This window comes from Lepus europaeus, chromosome 19 (assembly GCF_033115175.1).
Source record: "Lepus europaeus isolate LE1 chromosome 19, mLepTim1.pri, whole genome shotgun sequence".
Lineage (NCBI taxonomy): Eukaryota > Metazoa > Chordata > Mammalia > Lagomorpha > Leporidae > Lepus > Lepus europaeus.
This window is the reverse complement of record NC_084845.1, coordinates 135,875-159,421: the sequence shown is the minus strand read 5'-3', so window position 1 is coordinate 159,421 and position 23,547 is coordinate 135,875. Positions and strand designations below refer to the sequence as shown.

General features: G+C 54.0%; 3 protein-coding genes across 3 annotated transcripts in view; all 3 read left to right on the top strand.

The window, feature by feature from the left end:
* Window positions 1-1,130: 1,130 nt before the first annotated feature.
* On the top strand, window positions 1,131-2,036 carry RNF225 (ring finger protein 225). The gene has a single exon (XM_062177547.1). The coding sequence runs from the start codon at window positions 1,131-1,133 to the stop codon at window positions 2,034-2,036; it is 906 nt and encodes a 301-aa protein (XP_062033531.1).
* Window positions 2,037-8,258: 6,222 nt separating this feature from the next.
* On the top strand, window positions 8,259-18,081 carry ZNF584 (zinc finger protein 584). The gene is made up of 3 exons (XM_062177507.1): window positions 8,259-8,497; window positions 9,569-9,719; window positions 14,811-18,081. Exons 1-3 carry the CDS (start codon window positions 8,432-8,434, stop codon window positions 15,800-15,802), a joined length of 1,209 nt encoding a protein of 402 aa, XP_062033491.1. The 5' UTR covers window positions 8,259-8,431; the 3' UTR covers window positions 15,803-18,081.
* Window positions 18,082-23,032: 4,951 nt separating this feature from the next.
* The window catches only part of ZNF324 (zinc finger protein 324), a 45,142-nt gene continuing 44,627 nt past the window's right edge, over window positions 23,033-23,547 (top strand). The window contains exon 1 of the mRNA XM_062177463.1: window positions 23,033-23,122. The gene's annotated coding sequence lies outside the window, so the exon portion shown is untranslated. The remainder of the gene's footprint in view (window positions 23,123-23,547) is intronic.

Sequence of the window (23,547 nt, the reverse complement as noted above, 5' to 3'; positions counted from 1 at the left end):
CTATCTGCTGGCCACACCCTGGGATTCGTGAGATCCACCTTCATGTGGCTTCATTCTGACCATGGTTGGTGGCTATGGCCCAGGGCCCCCCTACCCCCCTCCCCACTTTTTTTTTTTTTTTTTTTTAAGATTTATTTACCTGAGAGGTAGAGTTACATAGAGGGAGAGACAGGTCTTTGATCTGGTTCACTTCCTAAGTGGCTGCCACGCCTGGATCTGGACCTAGCTGAAGCCAGGAGCTTCCCTGTTCTCCCACGCTGGTGCAGGGGCCCAAGCACCTGTGCCATCTGCTGCTGCTTTGCCAGGCTGTAGCAGAGAGCTGGGTCAGAAGCGAAGGAGCCAGGGTACAAACTGGCACCTGTATGGGATGCCAGCGCCACAGGTGGAGGCTTAGCCTACTATGACATAGCGCTGACCCAGGCCTTCCAAGCCACTCACAAGTTGGAGGGTTCACCAGGAGGTTTTCGGTGGGTTGAGCCCATGCCCAGTGTGTCATCTCCACCTCCACCATCCGGTGCGGGTCAGGCTTTGGTGTTCATTCTGGCAGGACTGGCCCAGGCTGCGAGGCAGGCTGTTGGACAGGTTCCTTGGCTGCCTGGGTCCTGGAGGGAGTGGCCACATCTTAGGTACCCTCCCCTAGGGAGGGACACTAAACATACCCAAGCCAGTCAGGCCAGAGAGGTCAGAACTGGCGGGGACAGGCCACCAGCCAGAGGGAAGGCAGTGTTGCAGGTAGGAAGGGTCCCTGCGTGCTGCCTTGGGTCTGTGCTGTGGGGGAGCTCCTGGCCCTTGTGGGTCTGTGGCCTCTGCTGCTGGGTACCTGTCCTGTGGCTCGGGCCGCTCTAGAGACAGCTGGAGTCTCAGGAGGGGCTTCCCCGGGCTGCTCACAGGGGCTTGTGGAGTGGCTCGGTTCTTCCCTGGGTGGGGACACTCCCGTCGGGGTCAGCGGCTCCTCTGCTCTGTCCTCACCGTGTCCTCTCTGCTGTGGATGTAGCTGCCCTGTTTGGACGACCGTGCTCTGTTCTGGGGGAATCAGCTCCTCCCTGGAGTCCTCGCTGGCCTCCCAGACCGCGCTCCAGGCTTCTGCCGCCTCAGCCCCCACCGGACCGCTCCCCAAAGGCCTAGTCTGAATGCCTTGTCCTCGGCTGCCTTGGCTCCACCGCCCCCAGACCCCGCAGGGATCCGACCCCATCTCTCCAGGCTCTGTGAGCGGAGGCCAGGACGAGGACGAGGAGGAAGGGGACAGCGGCCCCGGCTCCGGCCCCATCCTGCCCCCAGCGTCACCCGTGGAGTGCCTCATCTGTGTGTCGCCCTTCGACGGCGTGTTCAAGCTGCCCAAGCGCCTGGACTGCGGCCACGTCTTTTGCCTCGAGTGCCTGGCTCGCCTGTCGCTGGCCACGGCGGGCGGGGGCGACGCGGTGGCCTGCCCCGTGTGCCGCGCTCCCACCCGGCTGGCCCCACGCCGCGGGCTGCCCGCCCTGCCCACGCAGCCGGGCCTGTTGCCCCGCGACGCGCGCGCACCGCTGCCGCGCCAGGGCTCGGTGCGCTTCGACCGCCGCCGCGGCCTGCTCTACCTGCGGCCCCCGCCGCCGCCGCCGGGGTCGCGCAAGGCCCGCGCCGCGCGTGTGCCGCCGCCGCCGCCGCTGCGCCTCGGCCGCCCGCTGTCGCGCCGCCTGTCGCTGAGCAGCCCGGCCTGGGCCCTCAACGCGGCCGTGGCGCTGGCCGTGCTGGTGGCTGCCGGCCTGGTGGTCTCCGGCGTCTACATCTTCTTCCTCATCCCGCACGCTGCCTCCTCGGGCCCCACGCGGCCCCAGCTTGTGGAGCTCGCCCCGGCGCCTGCCTTCTGGTTCCCACCGCGGGCCACGCCGGAGGCGCCCTGGACCCCCGGCTGGACGTCCGGCTCCACAGGCGCAGCCCTGGACTCCACCCTGGGGGATGTGGAGGCCGCCCAGGAGGCTGGGGAGGGCCTGGAGGACCCCGCAGATACAGAGGGAACGATGGACAGGTCATCTGACCTCGTGGGGGCGGCGCAGTAAATGTATTGGTGCTGCAGGCCTTGCCTCCGGGCCCAGAGACCTACGTGCCTTCTTGGGGACCTTAGCAGGTGCCTGGCAGTCACCCATTTCCCAGACCGGGGCCTGGCGGAGCACAGCATCCCTGGCGTCGTCACCACGGACAAGAACCCTCTCAAGGAGTGACTGCCACGATCTCCATACAGGGGTCCAACCGGAGGACCCTCTGACCGACTCCCGTGGCCATCAGCTGAGGGAACCCTGATGGCGGTCCCGGTAAGGAACTTACTGGGGCATGCCGCCGAGCCAGATCTCTGTGGGGTCCAGTCAGGCACATCCCAGCGCCTTTGTGGAAGGCCAGGGATCAGAGGGTGGCACCCGCCCCTATGTTTGCAAGGGTGATGCAGCAGATGTCCGGGTCATCACCGTGGAGCCCTGGGGAGTATCCTTGGCCAGCCCAAGGGCTGCATGCGTTGGGCTCCCTGCATGTGGCTGGACCCTGTCTTGAACTATTATTCCCTGATCTTGACCCCTCCCCTATTGGCCCATTGCAAGAGACAGTCTCTGCCCCCAACCTATCTGCTGCCTCCAAGTTGGGCCTAAGTGGGACCCTGTGGTCTACATGTTGATCCTGGCTGCAGCTTGGGCTCAGAGGGGCGGGGGTGGCCGGGCTAGGGCTGAGGAGGGCCTGGCTTCTACCCCAGTCTTACGTCTGGGGTCTCACCTTCCCCTGTGGGCCCTTCTGGGATCCTCACAGCATACTGTGGGGCAGCTGTGGTCATCAAGGCTCAGAGAGGCCAAAAGGAGGGGGCATCCTGGATCTCCCTGGCTAGCCTGAGAGATCCTGACCCTCTCCCGACACCAGAAGCCCCAACACCTTCATTTAATTTCTCAGGATCAATCACTGCATTTTCTCTGTGGCTCCATTAGCCCTGCCCAGCCTCCCCTGTGTCCCCAGCTGCATCCTCAGCTTTCTTGGTGGTCAGTGGCCTCCGGGAAAGGTGGCACATAGGCTCCTGTCCTCCTCTTCCCAGAAGCCTTCTTGGGTCAGTCACAGAGGGGTATAAGGCAGCTACCCTCTGTGAAGACTGACACACATTATACATCTTCTCCCAGGCCCTGCAGTCCCTGTTCTGTCTCACCTCTTCCGGGGATGGGGTGCTATGAGTTGGGGTGAGCACCTAGCATAGACTTGTGTGTGGCCGGAGGCTCTGGTTTGAGGTGTTCACTCACCTGTTCTCAGCACCTGACACACAGTGAGCGCCAACACTCCCTGGGCGGCAGTGTGGGAGTGCTTGTGGACTCCCCACGCTCCCGACCTGGGACCACACATCTCTGTAGAGCTAGTTTTGGCGTGAGCTGCTGCTTCCAGAGAGGAGCCTGAGGGAGTCCCAGGGTGTGCCTTCCAGCCCAGCTCCTGGCCCACACTGGGTGCCGAGGTCACCCACGGGGTAGGGATCAGTGGACTGGGTCACTGAGCAGCCACAACCCAGCCTCACAGGGAGGAAACCTGGCTAGGTAGGAGGATTGGCCATCTGTATTTTTCTTTGGTTACTGTAACAAATGACTCCCAAATCCAATCCTTAGAAGAACACATGTATTATCACCTCTAAAAGACAATCTATTCACTTAGGTTTTCCAGCTTTTAGAGGTGCATTTCTTGGCTCATGGCTTCTTCAAGACCATCAGTGGGGCCGGTGCTGTGGCGTGGTGGGTAAAACTGCCTGAGCGCCGGCATCCCACATGGGCACCGGTTTGGATCCTCGCTGCTCCACTTCCGATCCAGTTCTCTGTTATGGCCTGGGAAAGCAGCAGAAGATAGCCCAAGTCCTTGGGCCCCTGCACCCATGCAGGAGGCCTGGAAGAAATTCCTGGCTCCTGGCTTCAGATCGGCGCAGCTCTGGACGTTGTGGCCAATTGGGGAGTGAACCAGTAGATAGAAAACCTCCCTCTGTCTCTGCCTCTCCTCTCTTTCAAATAAATAAATAAATCTTTAAAAAAAGACCAGCAGCATAGCATCTTCAAATCTCTCTCAGACCCTCCTGCCAACCTCTTTATTTTGTTTAGAAGGCAGAGATAGAATCATCTCCCTTCTATTGGTTCAGTCCCCCAAATGCCTGTGACAGCGGGGGTTGAGCCAGGTCAAACCAGAAGCCAGGAACTCTATCTACATCTTCCATGTGGGTGGCAGAGACCCAAGTAGTTGAGTCATCGCCGAATGCCTCCCAGTGTGCATCAGCAGGAAGCTGGAATTGGGAGCTAAGCTGAGTCTCAAACCAGGCACTCCCACGTGGCACGCATGCTAAGCAGCAACTAAGTGGCTAGGCCAAATGCCTGCCTCCATCCTCTTTCCCTTTAAGGACACTGGGAGTACTGGGCCCACCCAGATAATACAAAATAATCCGAATCTATTTACATCTGCAAAGTCCATTTGCCAAGTAATGTAACAGGATCACAAAGTCCAGGAATTAGGACATGCATATCTTTGGGTGCCATTATTCAACCTACTGTATGGTCTCAAAGATCTCCCTCAACTTTTCTCTCCCCATCACATCCTGGGGGCGTGAAGGTGGGCAGGAGTGGACCTGGCCTGGATTGACACACAGGGGAGAGGATACTGCCTGAGGATGGCCCAGGAAGGGTGCCCGGAGGAGGGAACCTCAGTTACTCTCAAGGGTGCCCAGAAGCTGGAGTCGAGGTAGATGGCATAGCCTGCACAAAGGCAGGGGCCTGGGGAGACAAGGTGATGGCTGAGGGTGGTCAGTGGGGTCGGGCCCCTCCCTCCTAGAGGCTGCTGTGGCTTCTCCACCCTCCCAGCTGGGAGCCTGAGGCCTCATTCTCTCCTCCCGAGAGCATCCCTGTCTGCTGATTAGTACCTCGGTGCCTGCCCGCCCACTGCTTACAAGGGGCCCCTGGAAACCGCCCAAGCCAGGATCATGGGGTGCCCCTCCCCAGTGGCCTCAGCACCACCTACTCCACGGTTCTGGAGACGCAGCCTCTCAGCCCTTACTCTGCCCACCCCATCCCGCCGCACCCTCCCTCTGCTGGGACCTCTGGGCACTTCAGGCACCAGACTTGCTCCTCCAGGTGCCTAGGATTGCCCGAGAGGAGGGGCAGCGTCAGCGTTTGGAACAGGCCAGATCTGAGTTCTCTCTGTAAAGAGCGACGGTACTCTACTCGCAGGGAATGTGTTCATCCACAAGTCGTCACTGAATGCCTTCTTTGTAGGAGGGGTGCACCAAGGCACCTCGGGATGGGCTGCCCTGGGTGGCAGATGAGGTCCACACTGCTGAGTGGAGAGCCATCGTCAGGCAGCACTGTCCCAGCTGCCAAGCTCTTGGGGATCCCCAACTGCCCAGCCAGCCTTTCCCAGGCCCTGTCCCTCAGCTCCGCCCCCCCCCTCGGGGGGGGGGGGCTCTGTTGACGGGGATCCTGCCAGCATTTCCTCAGCAAGGGGCAGAGAGGGTTCTGCCCACGCCAGACCCATCACTGGCCATCATGGCATCCTCTTCTGGTTAGGGGCCAAGAGAAGGCACTCTCTGGAAACTGGAAGCAACAAAGTCCAGGCTGACAAACCGGGAAACGCAGGCTGACCAGTAGGGCAGGTCGAAGATTCGACGCTGGGTCCAAGGACTGAAAAACCCCTTCCATCTCCATGGCTCGCCCTGGCAGCCCGGGTTTTGCCTTTTCCCCACCCCACAACTATAGTTCTCTTCGTACACCGGAAATCGTACTTCCCTGGGCCTCACTCCCACGGCAGGCCACACTGGGAAAGCAGAGGTGCTCAGGAGAGGCCACAGCCCAGAGGAGGAGTGACTTCCATTGCTGGAGCATCCCATTTCCTCCACTGCCCTTGTGGGAGGAGCAGGGAAGCCCTGCCCAAATAGAGAGCCAACCAGAAATCTGAGGCCAGAGTTGCTATGGCGCCCGTTCAAGTCCCAGCTGTTCCACTTCCAATCCAGCTCTCTGCTATGGCCTGGGAAAGCAGTAGAGGATGGCCCAAGTCCTTGGGCTCCTGCACCCATGTGGGAGACCCTGAAGAAACTCTTGGCTCCCAGCTTCGGATCAGCCCAGCTCCAGCCACTTGGGCCACTTGGGGAGTGAACCAGCAGGTGGAAGACCTTTTTGTCTCTGCCTCTCTTGTAACTCTTTCAAATAAATAATTTTTTTAAAATAGATAATTGGACAGTGAGTGGGGCACAGGTAGGGGACTGCAGTCAGGGAAGTCATCAGGAGAGGGAGGGAGGGACAGGGCCAGCACTGTGGCGTAGCAGATAAAGCAGCCACCTGCGATGCTGGCATCCCATACGGGCACTTGTTCATGTCCCAGCTGCTCCACTTCCGATCCAGCTCCCTATTAATGTGCCTGGGAAAGCAGCAGAGGATGGCCCAGGTGCTTGGGCCCCTGCATCCACATGGGAGATTGGGAAGAAGCTTCTGACTCCTGGCTTTGTCCTGGCCCAGTCCTGGCCATTGCAGCCATTTGTGGAGTGAACCAGTAGATGGAAGACCTCTCTCTGTCTCTCCCTCTCTCTCTTTGTAACTCTTCCTTTCAAATAAATAAAATAAAATTATTTAAAAGAGGATGAGAAAGATGGGCATCTGGGCCAGTGGATAAGACAGCACTTGGGACACTGGTATCCTCCATTGTAGTGCCTGGGTTCCAGTCCTGACTCTGCTTCCGATTCCAGCTTCCTGCTAACACATGCTCTGGGAGATATTTGGGTCCTTCTCAGCCATATTAGGAACGCATGAGTTCTAGGCTCCTGGATTTGACCTGCTCTTTGTGGGCATTTGGGGAATGAATCAGATGATGAAATAGCCCTCTGAATTGTCCGTCTCTGTCTCTCTCTGTGCCTTCCAAATAATACATTCAAAATAAATGTTAAGAAAAAAAGGTGACATGTGGGAGCCCATCCCGTGCAGGCCTCAGGGTCAGGTAACCTCAGGGTCTGGCTGCCACAGGAGATTGAAGAGTTCGTGTTGTTCACCTGCGGACCGATTCGTGAGAGTCCAGCCCAGCAGAGACCAACCCACCTCGTGATAGATTTTGGGAGGTGAGAAAAATCCACACCTAGGGAAAAGCAATGACCTTCACAAACTGAAGGTCCAGGGAAGGCGCGCAGGCAAAGCCCAGCGGATTCTCAAGCCCCGTGTCAGTGCCTGGCGTCTGACGGTGACCAAGCCGGACATCGGCTGCTCTGAAGATCGGGAGACTTCTACCTGCCTCAGCTACTCATGCCCCTGTGAAGACTGTGTGAGGGTGCTCGTGACGCTGCTGGAGAGAAGAGGTGGCGCCAACGGCGGCTTCTAAGGGAGACGTGAGACGAGCAGAGGGAACACAGAGTTCTTGTTAAGGACAGCGACGAAGCTGGCGGCTTCGAACAGGAGAATGACGAATGCCAGAGCTGGAGGCTCCTCCCAGAAGACAGAGGCCAAGACTCCCGGGGGCGGGGGCGCCCTGCCAGCCTCCTGCCGAGCCCTTGCCTCCGGCACACTCAACCACATGCTCACCCTCTGGTCTACCGGGCCCTCCTCATCTGGGACGGCAGAGACGGGGTCTGCCACGGGGGCAGGCTTCGAGCCTGGACGTGCGCAGGTCAACCTGTCCCGGGCATCCACACCTTTGCGTCTGTGCAGGGGCCTATACGAGTGGGGCAACGAAGACAACACACCCAAAATCCAACCGCCCGTCTCCCTCCTCCCACGACCCCAGACCCCTGGCCAGGACCTTCCCTCTCCCGCTCGGTAAAGAGACCACCACGCAGAGGGGTGACTCCGGGGAGGCCGCGGGCACAGACGACATTTAGCTCGGGCGGACACAACGAGGCCACCTCTACAGCAGGGACGCCGGGGCTCGGCGGGACATCCCTGCGGTCAGCTCTTCTCCGGCTCTCGCGCCTTCCCGCGCCGGGTTTTCGCGGACCCGGAGCGCCTACTGGATGCTGTACCAGCCCGTCTGGTGGTTACGAGGCAACCGGCGGCCGCGGACACCGGAAGGCCCGCCCCCGCCGGCGCGGCCCGCCCAGAAACCCCAGCCCCAGACGCTCGCCCCGCCCCTCGTCGCCTTGACAACGACCAAGCGGTATAGCGAGCGGAGCCGGGAAATGACGTCACAGTGTGAGGCGGGCGCTGCGGTAACCGAGGCAGCCGCTGAGGGAGCTGGGCGGGACTTCCGGCGTTGCCCTGGCTGTAGCTGGGCGGTCGGAGAGAGGGTCCCGGCGCGTCCGCGGCCGTCCGCGCCGGCGGCTGCCGCAGCTCAGGGGCGGGGGTCGTCACCGTCGCTTTACCGGCCCGCGGCTCCCAGCTGGGGGATGGCCGCGCCTCCCCGGGGCCGTGCGGAGGCGGCTCTCTGATCCTCGGCGGGGCAGTCGGGCCTCGGGGGGTCTGCGGGCTGCAGACGGCCGCGCCTCGGCTGCATGTCCCGGTCGGCGAGTCTCGCGGGGCCGCGCTGCCCGCAGGTTCCGATGGCCGAGGAGGCGCAGGTAGGCGCAGGAAGGGGAGGTTGTGTCAGACGAGGGGCCGTGGCGGAGGCCGCCGGGGCAGACGGCGAGGTCCTCCCGGGGCTGGGGGATGCTTGGTCTGGGCAGGCTGGGGTCTTAGCTGCGCTGTTGGCCCCTGGAGACGCCCTGTGCAGAACATGTCCGGAGCCCAGGGCGCTGCCTATGGCACGAGCTGGCGAGGTGGTGCCGAGGGTGAGAGTGGTAAGCCGGGAAGTGTTGGGCACCAAAAAATACGTTGTGCCCAGATCGTTAGATCCCCGCAGAGACCCCCAGAGAGTCGATCACACCGAACTGCAAAAGCAAGGTTTATTCGGGAGTACAAGCCGCGACAGGGACCCCATCCAACCAAGCGGCACAGCGGAGGAAGGAGTGAGGCCCCGGTCTTTGATTGGGAGAGTTTTTAAAGGAAAAAAGGGCTACATCAGCAGGAAAAGAGTTACATACAGCATGGAAGCTCTGGGTACAGGGAGTTACAGTGGGGGCTTACAGCACGGGAGCTCTGGGCACAGGGAGTTACTTTGTTCTGCAATCTCTACTGTGCTGTCCTTGGTCTACCGAGATAGCTGTCCCTGGTGAGCTTTGACATCTCCGGAATGTCTGCCTGCTTTTACAAGGACTCGGGTCTGCTATGGGAAACGGAGGCTGCTTTTTTTTATTGTTTTAAAATGGAGTCACTTTGGTTCTTCAAAAGAATTACATGCCTGGCGGGCAGGAGGGCCAACTGGAGGCTCTGGAGCCAGTTCCTCGGGGACGTAAGGGAGAAGAGTGCGCTTGGGTTTGTATCTGAGAGGTGTGAGCCCTGGGACTCGGAGGAATTGGCTGGCAAGAATTAGGGCAGCACACAGATGGCACCTCTCCGGGCACCAGCCTGCGGTTGTGGGCTGGACGCAGTGTCCAGGTGTTCGCCTGAGGTCCTGGGAGAACGGGGTTATGAGCGTGTGTGTGTGTGTGTGTGTGTGGTGAATGTGTGACAGAGCCCGGAGACAGACGTCCAGAGCCCGAATGTGCCTAACTGTCCCTTTGTCCTTGTTTTCCGGCCACCGTGGACCTCAGGCTCGGCGGATCCCGTCACTGCAGGAGCTGGTGCGGTTTGAGGAGGTGGCTGTGTACTTCTCGCAGGAGGAGTGGCGGCTCCTGAATGAGACCCAGAGGAGCCTGTACCATGATGTGATGCTGGAGAACTTCGCACTGGTTAGCTCACTGGGTGAGTTGCACAGCCTTCCTTTCTCTCTCTATCCACCTAAGTTTCCACGTGGCACTAACCTGAGTTTCCTAACAAATGCTTCGTTGGACCCTGGTGTTCAGTGATTCTTTGGAATGTCACCTGGCCACCATCTTCGGACTTTGTAGGATACTCCATTGTGGGAACTTTTTTTTTTTTTTTTTTAATTAATTTATTTATTTGAAAGAGTTACACAGAGAGAAAAGGGGAAAGAGAAAGAGATCTTCCATCTGCTGGTTCACTCCCCAGATGGCTGCAACAACCGGAGCTGCGCCGATCTGAAGCCAGGAGCCAGGAGCTTCCTCCAGGTCTCCCACGTGGGTGCAGGGGACCAAGGACTTGGGCCATCTTCTACTGCTTTTCCAGGCCATAGCAGAGAGCTGGATCAGCAGTGGAGCAGCCGGGACTCGAACCTGCACCCATATGGGATGCCAGCACTGCAGGCGGTGGCTTTACCTGCTATGCCACGGTGCCGGCCCCCTGGGAACTTTGCTGCCACTTTGGGGACAGCTGCAACCTCAGATTCAGCCAGACAAAATAATTCCCATTTGTAGTAAATTGAGTCTTCTCACCCCCCTTTTTTTCCCTCTCTCCCTCCCTCATTTCCTTCCTCCCTCTCTTTCATTAGACTAGATGAAGGTTTGTCAATTTTATTGATCTTTTCAATGAACTAAATTTTAATTTTATTCTATTTTTTCTAATCTCTATTTTATTTATATCTAATCTATTCCATTTCTTCTGCTAGCTTTAGATTTAGATTCTTTTTCTTTTTTTGCTCTTTGAGGTGTAAAGTAAGGTTATTGGTTTAAACTCTTTATGTAGAACTTTAAAAAATTATCTGTATTTTGGGGCTGATGCTGTGGTATAGTAGGTAAAGCTAACATCTGCAGTGCTGGCATCCTGTGTGGGCGGCAGTTCAAGTCCCAGCTGCTCCACTTCCAGTCCAGCTCTTTGCTATGGCCTGGGAAAAGCAGTGGAAGATGGTGCAAGTCTTTGGGCCCCAGCACCCACGTGGGAGACCAGAGGAGGTTCCTGGCTCCTGACTTCGGATTGGTGCAGCTCTAGCCGTTGCAGCCAATTGGGGAGTGAACCAGCAGATGGAAGACCTTGCTCTCTCTCTGCTTCTCCTTCTCTCTTTGTGTAAAATAAATCTCTATGTCAAATAAATCTTTAAACAAAAAAATTTTTATTTTTATTTTTATTTGGAAGACAGAAAGAGGAGAGGCAGATGGATCCTTCATCAGCTGAATCAATCCCTAAATGCCTAAAACAGCTGGGGGTTGGCCAGGCCTAAGTTGGGAGCCCAGAACTCAGTCCAGGTCTCCCACGTGGGTAGCAGTGTCCCAGATATTGAGCCATCGCCTGCTTCCTCCCAGGGTTCTTATTAGCAGGAAGCTGGAATTGGAAGTCCAGCCAGGACTTGAACAGACACCATGTAAGATGCAGGCATCTCAGGCAGCATCTTAACTGCTGTGCCAAACAGCTTCCCTGAAATCTTTTCAAATATCGGTGTTTTTAGCTGTAATTTTCCCCGAAGGCCCTGCTTTGCTGCATCCCAGAACTTCTGATGTGTTGTGTTTTATTTTCGTGCATCTCAAAGTAACTTTTTCCCCCTTGGCTCCTTGGTTGTTTAGGAATGTTTTGTCTAAGTTTCTTTTTTTTTTTTTTTTTTGACAGGCAGAGTGGATAGTGAGAGAGAGACAGAGAGAAAGGTCTTCCTTTTTGCCGTTGGTTCACCCTCCAATGGCCGCTGTGGCCGGCGCATCTCGCTGATCCGAAGCCAGGAGCCAGGTGCTTCTCCCGGGCTCCCATGCGGGTGCAGGGCCCAAGCACTTGGGCCATCCTCCACTGCCTTCCCGGTCCATAGCAGAGAGCTGGCCTGGAAGAGGGGCAACCGGGACAGAATCCGGCGCCCCAACCGGGACTAGAACCCGGTGTGCCGGCACTACAAGGCGGAGGATTAGCCTGTTAAGCCACGGCGCCGGCCTGTTTAACTTTTATAAATTTGTGTTTTCCAGATTTATTTCTGTTGTTAATTTATGTTTTAATTCCTTTGTGGACAGAAAACATACATCATACATTGTATGATTTCGGTGCTTTGAAATCTTGTTGAAGCTTGTTTTGTTTTCCTAGCAAAATATATGTTCTGGAGAATGTTCCATATTATGAAAAGAATATGTACCTCTTATTACTAAGTGACTTTTTTAAAAAAGATTTATTTATCTCACTATCCACTCTGCCTGTCAAAAAAAAAAAAAAATTTATTTATTTATTTGAAAGAGTTATAGGGAGGCAGAAGCAGAGAGAGAGAGAGAGTCTTCCATTTGCTGGTTCACCCCCCAAATGGCCTCAAAGGCCAGAGCTGAGCTAATCTGAAGCCAGGAGCCAGGAGTTTCTTCCGGGTCTCCCACGCAGGTGTAGGGGCCCAAGGACTTGGGCCATCTTCTACTGCTTTCCCAGGCCATAGCAGAGAGATGGATCAGAAGTGGAGCAGCTGCAGCTGGGATTCGAACTGGTGCCCATATGGGATGCCAGCACTGTAGACGGAAGCTTTACCCCCTACACCACAATGCTAGCCTCCGTGTTCTTTTTTTTTTAAGATTTAGTTTTTATTTATTTGAAAGGAAGAGTTACAGAAAGAAAAGGAGAGACAGAGATCTTCCATCCACAGGTTCACCCCCAAAATTGCCACAACGGCAGGCTGAAGCCAGAAGCCAGGAGCCTCTTCTGTGTCTCCCATTTGGGTGCAGAGTCCCAAGCAGTTGGACCATCTTCCCCTGCTTTCCCAGGTGCATTAGTAGGGAGCTTGATTGGAGTGCAGCAGCCAGGTCTTGAACTGGCACCCTTATTGGATGCCAGCATCACAGGCAGAGGCTTAACCTACTCTGCCACAATGCCAGCCCCTGACATGTTCTTAAAAAAAAAAAAAAAAAAGATTGATTTTATTTGAAAGGCATAGTTACAGAGATGCAGAGAGAGAGGGAGAGAGCAAGAAGTCTTCCATCTGCTGGTTCACTCCCCAAATGGCCACAACAGCTGGAGCTTAGCAGATCCAAAGCCAGGAGCCAAGAACCTCTTCTGGGTCCCCCACGTGGGTGCAGGGGCCCAAGAATTTTGGCCATCTTCTATTGCTTTCCCAGGCCATAGCAGAGAGCTGGATCAGGAGTAGAGCAGCCAGGACTCAAACTCTGGTGCCCATATGTGATACCGGCTCTGCTGGCAGTGGCTTTACTCACTACACCACAGTGCCAGCCCCTGACATGTTCTTTTTAAAAAATGCTTATTAATAAGCCAAATTTATATACATGATATAGATATATAGATATAGATAAATGAGGGGAGGACAGATGGAGAGAGATGAGAGAGACAGGGAAAGAGAGAGACAGAAAGATCTTCCATTCACTGGTTACTCCCCAGATGGCAGCAATGGTTAAGCCTTGGCAAGACTGAAGCCAGGAACTGGAAACTCCATCCAGGTTTCCCACGTGGTGGCAGGGGCCCAAGTGATTGGACTGTTTCCTGTTGCTTTCCCAGGTGCATTAGCAGGGAGTTGGATGAAAAGCAGACCTGAGGGGCCGGCACTGTGGCATAGCAGGTTAAGCCGCCGCCTGCAGTGCCAGCATCCCATGTCAGCGCTGATTTGAGACCGGGCTGCTCTACTTCTGATCCAGCTCTCTGCTAAGGCCTGGGAAAGCAGTAGAAGATGGCCCAAGTCCTTGGGCCCCTGCACCTGTGTGGGAGACCGGGAAGAAGCTCGTGGCTCCTCGCTTCAGATCAGCGCAGCTCCGGCCGTTGCAGCCAATTGGGGGAATGAACCAGCGGATGAAAGACCTCTCTCTCGCTCTCTCTTTCTGCCTCTCCTTCTCTGTGTAACTCTGACTTTCAAATAAATAAATCAATCTTAAAAGCAGACCTAATATCGGATACCAGTGGTCACAGGCGGTAGCTTAACCCATTGCAGCACAATGCTGGCCCCAAGTGGTATGTGCCAAGGCTGTTGTTTCTTTGTTCGTTTTCTTCTCAGTGGTTCTGTCCATTATTGAAGTCTAACCATTGTTGAAGTGTTTATATTTACTTCAGTTATGTAGGTTTTGCTTCATATGAGAGCTTTTTGTTGTTTAAAAACACATAATATATGATCTACCCTCTTAATAAATTTCTAAGCATATAAAAGAGGTTTATTTTCTAATATTCAAGTTTCCTTCCTGGTTGCCATGAAGCCATGCTTCCTATAGTGTGTAGCAGGGTGGGTCAGTCTTGACGTGGGATAGCTTCTTACTACCTGTTACCCCCAGGACTTGCATCTTCAGACCCCATGTGTTTGCCCAATTGGAGGGTGATAAAGAACTCTATATGCCCAAGTGGGTAGATCTGACTGGTCAGCAGAGCAGAGGTTGGAAGGGGTCCTGATTTTGGTGAGTGTAGCTAGGGGATTCCTTGGTTTTATCAGTGGGCTCCTGGCATGTTAAGTGCCTATGTACACTGTTGTGTTTTGTTGTCAGTGGCCACACTTTATACCCCCTTTTCTTCTCCCTTCTGATTGCTATGCAGTCTTGCCGTCTCTGTCTATCATGACCCTGTAGCCCTGGGTGAGCCTACTGTCTGAACTGTGTCTCACCATTTTCCCTTCTTTCTGTCTGGTGACCATCTTGCATGTGATTTGAAATGTGCATATATCTTTAAATAATATTTGAACACCAGATAATGCTTAATATTTCAATATCAGCTACTATTTTGTAATCAGATTTAGCTGCAGTAGACATGTCTTCACAATGCTTGGGTGTTACTAGTAGCTAATGTTGTGCTGAAACCCTTTGCAGATGACCGACTTGGAGACCCCAGCCATCCTCCCTCTACTGCACCCCATTTTGTGTCCTCATCTCTATTGAGGTCTTCCCTGTTCTCTGGTCTGGCGGAGCCCTGTTCTGCTGGGCCAGCCCTTCCTCGTCTAGACCTTTTCAGAAACCTGGTAATGACCTGGAGACCTTTCTAGGTATATCTGACATGCACTGTTGATGAAGGTCTTGCTCCTTCTGTCTCAACTCTCAATAACTGACTTTTCTCTGCTTTCAGGTTGCCTGAGTAGACTGAAGGATAAGCAGGTGAGGAACTGCAGAGCCCATTTGTCCGAGAAGCCCTTTATGTGTGGAGAGTCTGAGAAGGATGACCCGGTCCCCTTAGACCTCATCAAGCACCAGGCCATCCCTACAGATGGGAAGCCACACAGCAGCACCGAGCCCGGGGACGCTCTCCCGCTCAGCTCTGATCGTGAGCAGCAGCACGTAGTGCATGATACACAGAGCCCTTTCAAGTGCAGTGAATGTGGGAAGGTCTTCCGGAATACCTTTGCTCTCCTTGAGCACCTGATAAGTCACTCTGGAGGAAGACCCTTCAGATGCCCAGCAGGGAGAAGAACCTTCAGAAAGAATTCAACTCGTATTAATCACAGAAAAATTCAAATGGGAGAAACATCCCATGTGTGCAACGAGTGTGGGAAAGCCTTCAGTTACCCATCTAAACTGAGGAAGCACCAGAAGGTTCACACGGGCATAAAACCTTTCCAGTGTAGTGATTGTGGGAAAACCTTCAACCGCAAAGATGCACTGACTCTGCACCAGAGGATCCACACTGGAGAAAGGCCGTATGAGTGCAGCAAATGTGGGAAAGCCTTCAGTGTTCTGTCCACCCTCATCCGGCACCGGAAAGTTCACATTGGAGACAGGCCCTATGAGTGCAGGGAATGTGGCAAGCTTTTCAAATACAACAACAGCTTCATTCTTCACCAGAGGGTCCACACGGGAGAAAGGCCTTTTGAGTGCAAGCAGTGTGGTAAAGCCTACGTGACCCGCTCTGGCTTGTATCAGCACTGGAAGCTGCACACTGGGGAGCGGCCCTACGAGTGCAGCCTGTGTGGAAAAACCTTCACGACCAGGTCCTACCGCAATCGCCACCAGCAGTTCCACACGGAAGAGAGGTCCTACAAATGTACAGAATGTGGGAAAGCCTTCAAACATAGTTCTACCCTCCTTCAGCACAACAAAGTCCACACTGGAGAAAGGCTTTAGAGCAGGGCACGTGGGAGAGCCTGTGGCTGACGTCTCCTTTCAGGAGGACATTGAGAGCAGCCTTTGTGAGAGTGCCCTTTGAAAGAAGCTGAACCTTATATCTTGTTCCCATGCCTGCCAGGTGTGTGGGAAGTTTTGGGGAGCTATGTTGCACTCTCTGGCCTGCCCAAGGTTGTTAACATCACTGCCAGTTTCTGTGACAGAAGCCATCCCACCTCCATCCCCTGGCAGTCACCATGATGTGTTCAGGGGTGGCAGACCTCATGCTCCCTTCTTCTAAACAGGAGAGAATTGTGACTAGCGGAGCCTATAGGTGACCTTATTTTCTCCCCTCAACTGGTCTAGGAGAAAGCATGACCCAGTCTGGCTAAGATGAGCTGAGCGAGTGTTTGGTGGGGGAAGGGTAGGAGTACTTCTATGGAAGGTTTGCCATTATCACGGATACACGTAGTATTTGTCATGCTGTGGCACAGACCATGATTGCTCTGGGATGTGTAGTGATAAAGATACCTTTAATATTGGGGGTTCTAATTCCTTTGTGTTGAGGGATTGAGAACAGAGTTGGCCTCTGTCACCAGGCATAGAGGGCCTAGATTTTGTATGTTGGAAGGGTGTCTCTGACTTTTTCCTGCCCTGGGACAGCAGGGTAGCAAAGACTAGGTGTAGTTAAGATTGACCTAATTTGCACTGGTGTCTGTCCTTCAGAAGGACTGGTAGGGTGGATGTTCTTCAAGGTCCTGAGAAAGAAGATCCTGTAGTCCTGGGACATGGCATTTGTAACCCAGCCCCTGCCCCTGGTGTCTGTGGACAGTGTGTCCTTTATTGTTGCCTAGCTTTTGCTGCCACCCTCTGAAGCTCAGTGTGTGGATCCAGATTTGATTTGTTGGACCCTTTGATTTTATTTTTACTTATTTATTTATTTATTGACAGGCAGAGTGGACAGTGAGACAGAGACAGAGAGAAAGGTCTTCCTTGTGCCGTTGGTTCACCCTCCAATGGCCGCCGCAGCCGGTGCACTGCGGCCGGCGCATTGCACTGATCTGAAGCCAGGAGCCAGGAGCTTCTCCTGGTCTCCCATGGGGTGCAGGGTCCAAGCACTTGGGCCATCCTCCTCTGCACTCCCAGGCCTCAGCAGAGAGCTGGCCTGGAAGAGGGGCAACTGGGACAGAATCCGGCGCCCCGACGGGGACTAGAACCCGGTGTGCCGGCGCCGCAAGGGAGGATTAGCCTATTGAGCCACGGCGCCGGCTTGGACCCTTTGATTTTAAAGATTTTAGAAACTATTTCCCTAAAAGGTAAATTGTCAGTTCAGCAAAACTTGTATGTTGGATGTCACTGTATCTCTTATGCCAAAATTACACTTCCTGAGGAGAACATTTCCTGAGAGTCATGTTTGGGGTGAAAGCAGGAGATCCCAGATGGAGAGGCTTTGGACCATAGTGATCAGTTCATGTATTGGGATAAGAACCACAACTGCTGCTGCTGCCTCTGCCCAGAGTGATTCTTACTCATTCTATTGATGACCACACCCAGACAAGCAGGCTTACAGGCAGGGGAGTTTGGGGCCAGTCTGCTCCATTTCTCCCCAGCACCATAAAGATATATGCCTACCCCTAGTCTTGCTTTGGTCTTCCTGAGGTGTAATAATTATTTACTTCCAACCTAGGGGTCTGTGTGGGAGCAGAATTAAAGTCCAGCTGAGCTATGTAGGGTATAGGGTAGACACTGGTGATTACAGCTCAATCCTTTGTACCATATATGATTAGCTGTGGTTAGAGATCATAAAATGCCCCCCCACCCCAGTATATGGGTTATGGGTCCTCTCCACCTCCCATGAAGCTGCTGCCTTGTGTCCTGCTGGGCTACATATAGAGCAGCCAACCTGCCCAGGAGAAGGTGGAAGGTAATGTTTCCCTTGTAGAAGAAAGCTAGAACAAAGCCTGGTGACTGGCCCTTTTACCTGCCTAGGGTGCCAGTTTGGGTGGGGTTCATTAATTATATCACTTTCCGCTCAGACTTCTTGAATTAGGGATTCAAAATTGGAATTTTGGGAGGACACAAATGAAAACAGTTCCCTTGATGTGGAAGATTTTCAGCTTTAAAGCCAAACTCCATAATTTAATCATCATTAGCTACCATAAGTTAGCAGCCGTAATCATTAATGACCAGGGTTGGTGGGAAAAGTGGAAAAAAGCCTGAGAAAGACTTTGCTATTAACTGGAAAAGGAAGTATACTCATTAATTGCTTATGCATCTACTTGTTTATTCATCAAGTGTTGATCAGGCACATGCCTCGGGCCTGGTCATCATAGTATTCAGCCTGAAGCTGTAATGATGGGGCATGGGTGTTCATGTGACCTGAGCTATGCTAAGGAGAGTCAAAGGACTTGCTGGAGTTATGAAGAAAGGTGCCATCTTGGCCCCAGGAGTTCATGTACCAGATTTGGGAGTTGTATCTTCAGCAACCGTCTTTCCTCTTCAAAGACAGATCTGCCTGCAAACCAAACCAAATGAGACAGGTGAGTGACACCAAGGCATTCCTTAGGTTGGACATTTGGCACAGCAGTTAAGACACTACTTGAGATGTCTGCATCTTGTATCAAAGTATCTGGTTCCAGTCCTTTCTTCTCTGCTTCCAGTTCTAGCTTCCTGGCAATGCGAGTTCTTTCTCTTTTGCTTCCAATTCCGGCTTCCTGCTAATGTGCACCCTGGGAGAAGGCAGGTCAAGTATGTGGGATTGAGTTCCGGGCTCCTGGCTGTGGCCCAGCCCCAGTTGGTGCGGACATTTGTGAAGTGAACAAACTAATGTAAGTCTGTGTCTCTGCCTCTGTCTTTCAAATAAAGTGAAAATAAAATTTTAAAGACTGCTTTTAATCTCATTTAACCCTGGGTCCATTTTGCCTGCAGCTATCAGTTGTTGAGTGAGTAGCTACTCTGCATAACTTGTGCTGGGCCAAGACCACAGCCCCATCATCAGAGCTAACCGGCAAGGGAGAAAGAAGGGCACCTAGGGAAAGAGGGTTAGCAAATGCCTCTCCCTGTGCTTGAGCAAATAAAAATTGCTGCTGTGTGAAGCCAGTGCTGTGGTGTAGCAGGTAAAGCCACCACCTGCAGTGCCAGCATCCCATGTGGGTGCCAGCTCCCTGCTAATGCACCTGGGAAAGCAGAAGATGGTCCAAGTCCTTGGATCCCTGTACACACATGGGAGACCCAGAAGCAGCTCCTGGCTCCTGGCTTTGGTTCGGCTCAGCTCTTGCTGTTGCGGCCATTTGGGGAGTGAACCAGAGAATGGAAGATCTTTTGTCTGCCTCTGCCCCTCTCTAACTCTTTCAAATAAATAAATCGTTAAAAAAAAAAATTGCTGCTGTGTGCTGGAGACTGAACTGCCGCAGCAGAGATAAAGTGCACAGGGGACCTCCCTCACTCCCTCATGGAGCTGCACTCTACTGCACAAACACTCCTTAGGAAACCGCTCAGTTGGCAGTCCTAATAAGAGCTACGAATGGGTATCCTTGCAGGTGTTGATTGAAGCCCTTCTCAATCCCTTTACAGCATTGTCAGAACTCAGTTGGGCCTGTGTGTGTACATGTTTTTATAGTTTTCCACTGATCTATATGTCTATCCCTAATGCCAGTTAAGCTGCTTGCCTCAGGTCTGGAATTGTGCTATAGCAGGTTAAGCCTCCACCTGCCACACCAGCATCCCATATGGGTTCCAGTTCAAGTGTCTGCTGACCACTTCCAATCCAGCTCCCTGCTAATGCTCCTGGGAAAGCAGCAGAAGATGACTCAAATGTTTGGGTTGCTGCATCCACTTGGGAGACCCAGGCCTTTGGCCTGACCCAGCCCTGGCTATTGCAGCCATTTGAGGAATAAACCAGTGGACAGATCTCTCAATCTGTCTCTCCCTCTTGCTCTATCTCTCCCTCTCTTGAACTCTACCTTTCAAATAAATACATTAAAAAAAAAAAAAAAAAGGCAGCAGCAGCTTGCCTTCCACATCAGAGTATCTGGGTTTGATTCCTGGCTCTGGCTGCTTTTAGCTCTAGCTCTAAAAGCTCTAGCTTCCTTTTAAGAAATGCCCTGAGAAGCAGCAGTAATGGCTCAAATATCTGGGCTCCTGCCACCCACATGGGAGACAGATTGAGTTCCCAGCTCCTGTCTTCAGCCTTACCCACTCCTAGCCATCATGAGCATTTGGGGCGTGAAGTAGCAGATGGAAGTGTACTCTCTCTGCATCTCAAAAAATACTATGAAATATCAAGTACTAAGACATTTGAAATATATGCAATACATACATGTGTACCTGTATTGAATAAAGCATTTGCTGAGAGAATTTAAAATATGGAAGAAGTGGGGGCTGGCACTGTGGCACACTGGGTTAAGCTGCCGCCTGTTACACTAGCATCCCATATGAGTGCTGGTTTGAGTCCTGGTTGCTACACTTCTTATCCAGCTCCCTGCTAATGCACCTTTGAAAACAGTGGAAGATGGCTCAAGTACTTGGGCCCCTGCCACATATATATATATATATATATATATATATATATATATCACCACCTATATATATATATATATATCACCACCTATATATATATATATATATATATATATATATATATATCACCAGGGTTCATGCAAGAACTCTGAGCAGAAAACCTCATAATTTGTGATGCATGGAACAGGGTACATGGACAAATTCTGCCTTGTTATTGGGTTGCACTGTGTTCTTACTTTATTTGAAAGGCAGAGTTACAGAGTGGTAGGGAGGGGAGCGAGGAAGAAAGAGATCTTTCACCCACTGGTTCACTCCCCAAGTAACTGCAATGGCCAGAGCTGCACTGATACGAAGCGAGGAGCCAGGAGCTTCTTCCGGGTCTCCCACATGGGTGCAGGGGCCCAAGAACTTGGGCCGTCTTCCACTGCTCTCCAAGACCATAAGCAGAGAGCTGGATTGGAAGTGGAGCAGCAGGGATATGAACCGGCACCCATATGAGATGCATGACACTGCAGGTGGCAGCTTTACCTGCTACGCCACAGCACCGGCCCCTGCACTTTTTTTTTTTTTTTTTTTTTTTTTTTTTTTTTTTTGTGTGTGATAGGCAGAGTAGATAGTGAGAGAGAGAGACAGAGAGAAAGGTCTTCCTTTGCCGTTGGTTCACCCCCCAGTGGCCGCTGTGGCTGGCGCACCACTCTGATCCGAAGCCAGGAGCCAGGTGCTTCTGGTCTCCCATGCGAATGCAGGGCCCAAGGACTTGGGCCATCCTCCACTGCACTCCTGGGCCACAGAAGAGAGCTGGACAGGAAGAGCAGTGACCAGGACAGAATCCGGCGCCCCGACCAGGACCAGAACCCAGTGTGCCGGCACCGCAGGTGGAGGATTAGCCTAGTGAGCTGTGGCGCCGGCCCCTGCACTGTTCTAACTGAACCTGTGCAAGCCCATGCCCAGCAGCCTCATCCTCAGTACAATACATGCTGAAAGACACCCCCAACTCTCCAGGAGTCTGGGGTTCCCTCCAACTTGGAGAATAAGAATTTTGAATTGGAGCTGGTGCAGTGGAGTTGTGGATAAAGCTGCTGTCTGCAGTGCCAGCGTCCCATATGGGCACCGGTTTGGGTCCTAGCTGCTCCACTTTTGATCCAACTCCCTGCGAATGTGCCTGAGAAAGCAATAGAAGATGGCCCAAGTACTCAGGCCCCTGCACCTGCTTCGGAGACGTGGAAGAGGCTCTTTGCTCCTGGCTTCAGACTGACCCTGCTCCAGCCATTATAGCCATTTGGGGGAGTGAACTAGTGGATGGAAGCCTGCTCTCTGTGTGTTTCTCCCTCTCTCTTTTTCTGTAACTCTGATTGGCTTTAAATAAAAATAAACTAAAAGAGATATGGACCCTCTGCTTACAGGAGGATACTTCTCTAAAAAATAAATTATAGGGGCTGGCACTGTGGCGTAGCGGGAAAAGCTGTTGCCTGCAGTGCTGGCATCCCAAATGGGTGCCATTTCAAGGCCCGGTTGCTCCGCTTCCAATCCAGCTCTCTGCTATGGCCTGGGAAAGCAGTAGAAGATGCCCAAGAGCTTGGGCCCCTGCACGCACGTGGGAGACCCGGAAGAAGCTCCTGGCTTCAGATCTGCCCAGCTCTGGCTGTTGCAGCCGTCTGGGGAGTGAACCAGTGGATGGAAGACCTCTCTCTCTCTCTGCATCCTTCTCTCTAACTCTGACTTCCAAGTAAAATAAATAAATCTTAAAAAAAAAAAAACAACAACACTCGGAGCACCTCCACCAGCTCCTGCCTCCTCTAACTTTGCACATCTCACACAGTAGAGGCCCAGCTCAGCAGCCTGCCTTTGCCGGCCTAACTGGTCTCACTGCTCTGTTTCTAGCAGACGCCAGAGACTTGCGTTTCCCTGATTTTTCCACCTCGTCACATTCAAGGTAGTCCCTGTGCCTGGGACGGCTGTCCAGACTTCACCCCGTAGGACTCACGAGACGGGACACCATCGCCTCCCGGCAGCCCCCGGCCTGGATTCAGGGTGCTAGGGGGAGCACCGCTCAGGGTCCCAGACGAACGTGCAAGGAAAGGAGACGGGGATTCCAAGATCGTGAGGGCTGGGATCCCAGTGGGTGAGAACCCGCGCCAGGTCCGTCAGCAACGCCGCGGGCTCCGACGGAACCCGTGCGCTGGGCGGGGTGACTGCGGGCTGACGGCCACACTCGGGGCCTCAGTTTCCCCAGGTATGAAATGTGCTCCAGGAGCAGACAGCGGGGATCACGGAGTCACGGCGCTGCTCCGACATTCGGGGAAACCGAGGCAGAGCTATTAGCCGTGGGGACCCTTCTCGCCCTTCCCCCTCGTCGGGAACCAGCAGCCCACTGGAGGACAACCCACCAAACACAATATGAGACTGCAGTGGCGATGCCGAAGTCCTGCCCGGTGCGGGGCGGGAGACCCGGTCGGAGCTCTCAGCGGCTCGGTGCACGCCGCCGACCGTAACTCCCCGAGCCTGCCTGGGAGCCGCCTGCTCGTTGCCAAGGTGATCAGGAAACGCGCTCCCGCTGCCTACCTCACACAGAGCCCACTGCGCCCAATGGGAACCCAGGAAGGGCGCTTGTGGGCAGGCCTAACGGACTCTCGTCCAATGAAGGCCTAGGGGCGCGCCGGAGGGGGCGGGACTTCCGGCGTCGTTCGCTGACGGCTCCTTTGGCAATTCGCTGTTCTGTCAGCGCCTCCCCGAGCGACTGCCGGCGTCGAGGAGGCCCTCCGGGCCCACGGAAACCGGAGCGGGGAAGGAGAGCCAGTGCGATCTCGCCTTCGTGACTGTCAGGTGCGCTGACTGCGGTGAATGTCTCTTGGGAGCCCTCGGCGCGTCGGTCCTCCGGGGCCCGGGCTCGCGGCGCCCTGTCGTCGCGCTTGGCGTTGTGTGGGAGGAGGAGGCTCCAAAAGCCGCCAGATCCGAGGTCGTAAGGCCCCCGCTAAGTACCTGGGGAGGCTTTGACGTTCCTGCGGGTCCGTGAGCGCCCACAGGTGGGGACACCATCTCAGAATCCCGTAGGGGAGATGGAGGCAGGGAGCGGGGAGTAAACGCAGTGGGAGCTGCCCGTGCCTGGGCTTGCGTTGTGACTGACTAGGGCGTTCATGTTTCCACTGCGTGGGCACGAGAGCGCGAGAGGTTTCCGCTTCTGTTGGAAGCCTGAGGGTGGGGAACCATGGAGGATTTTGAGCAGAGGAAAGATCTGAGTTAACATTTTG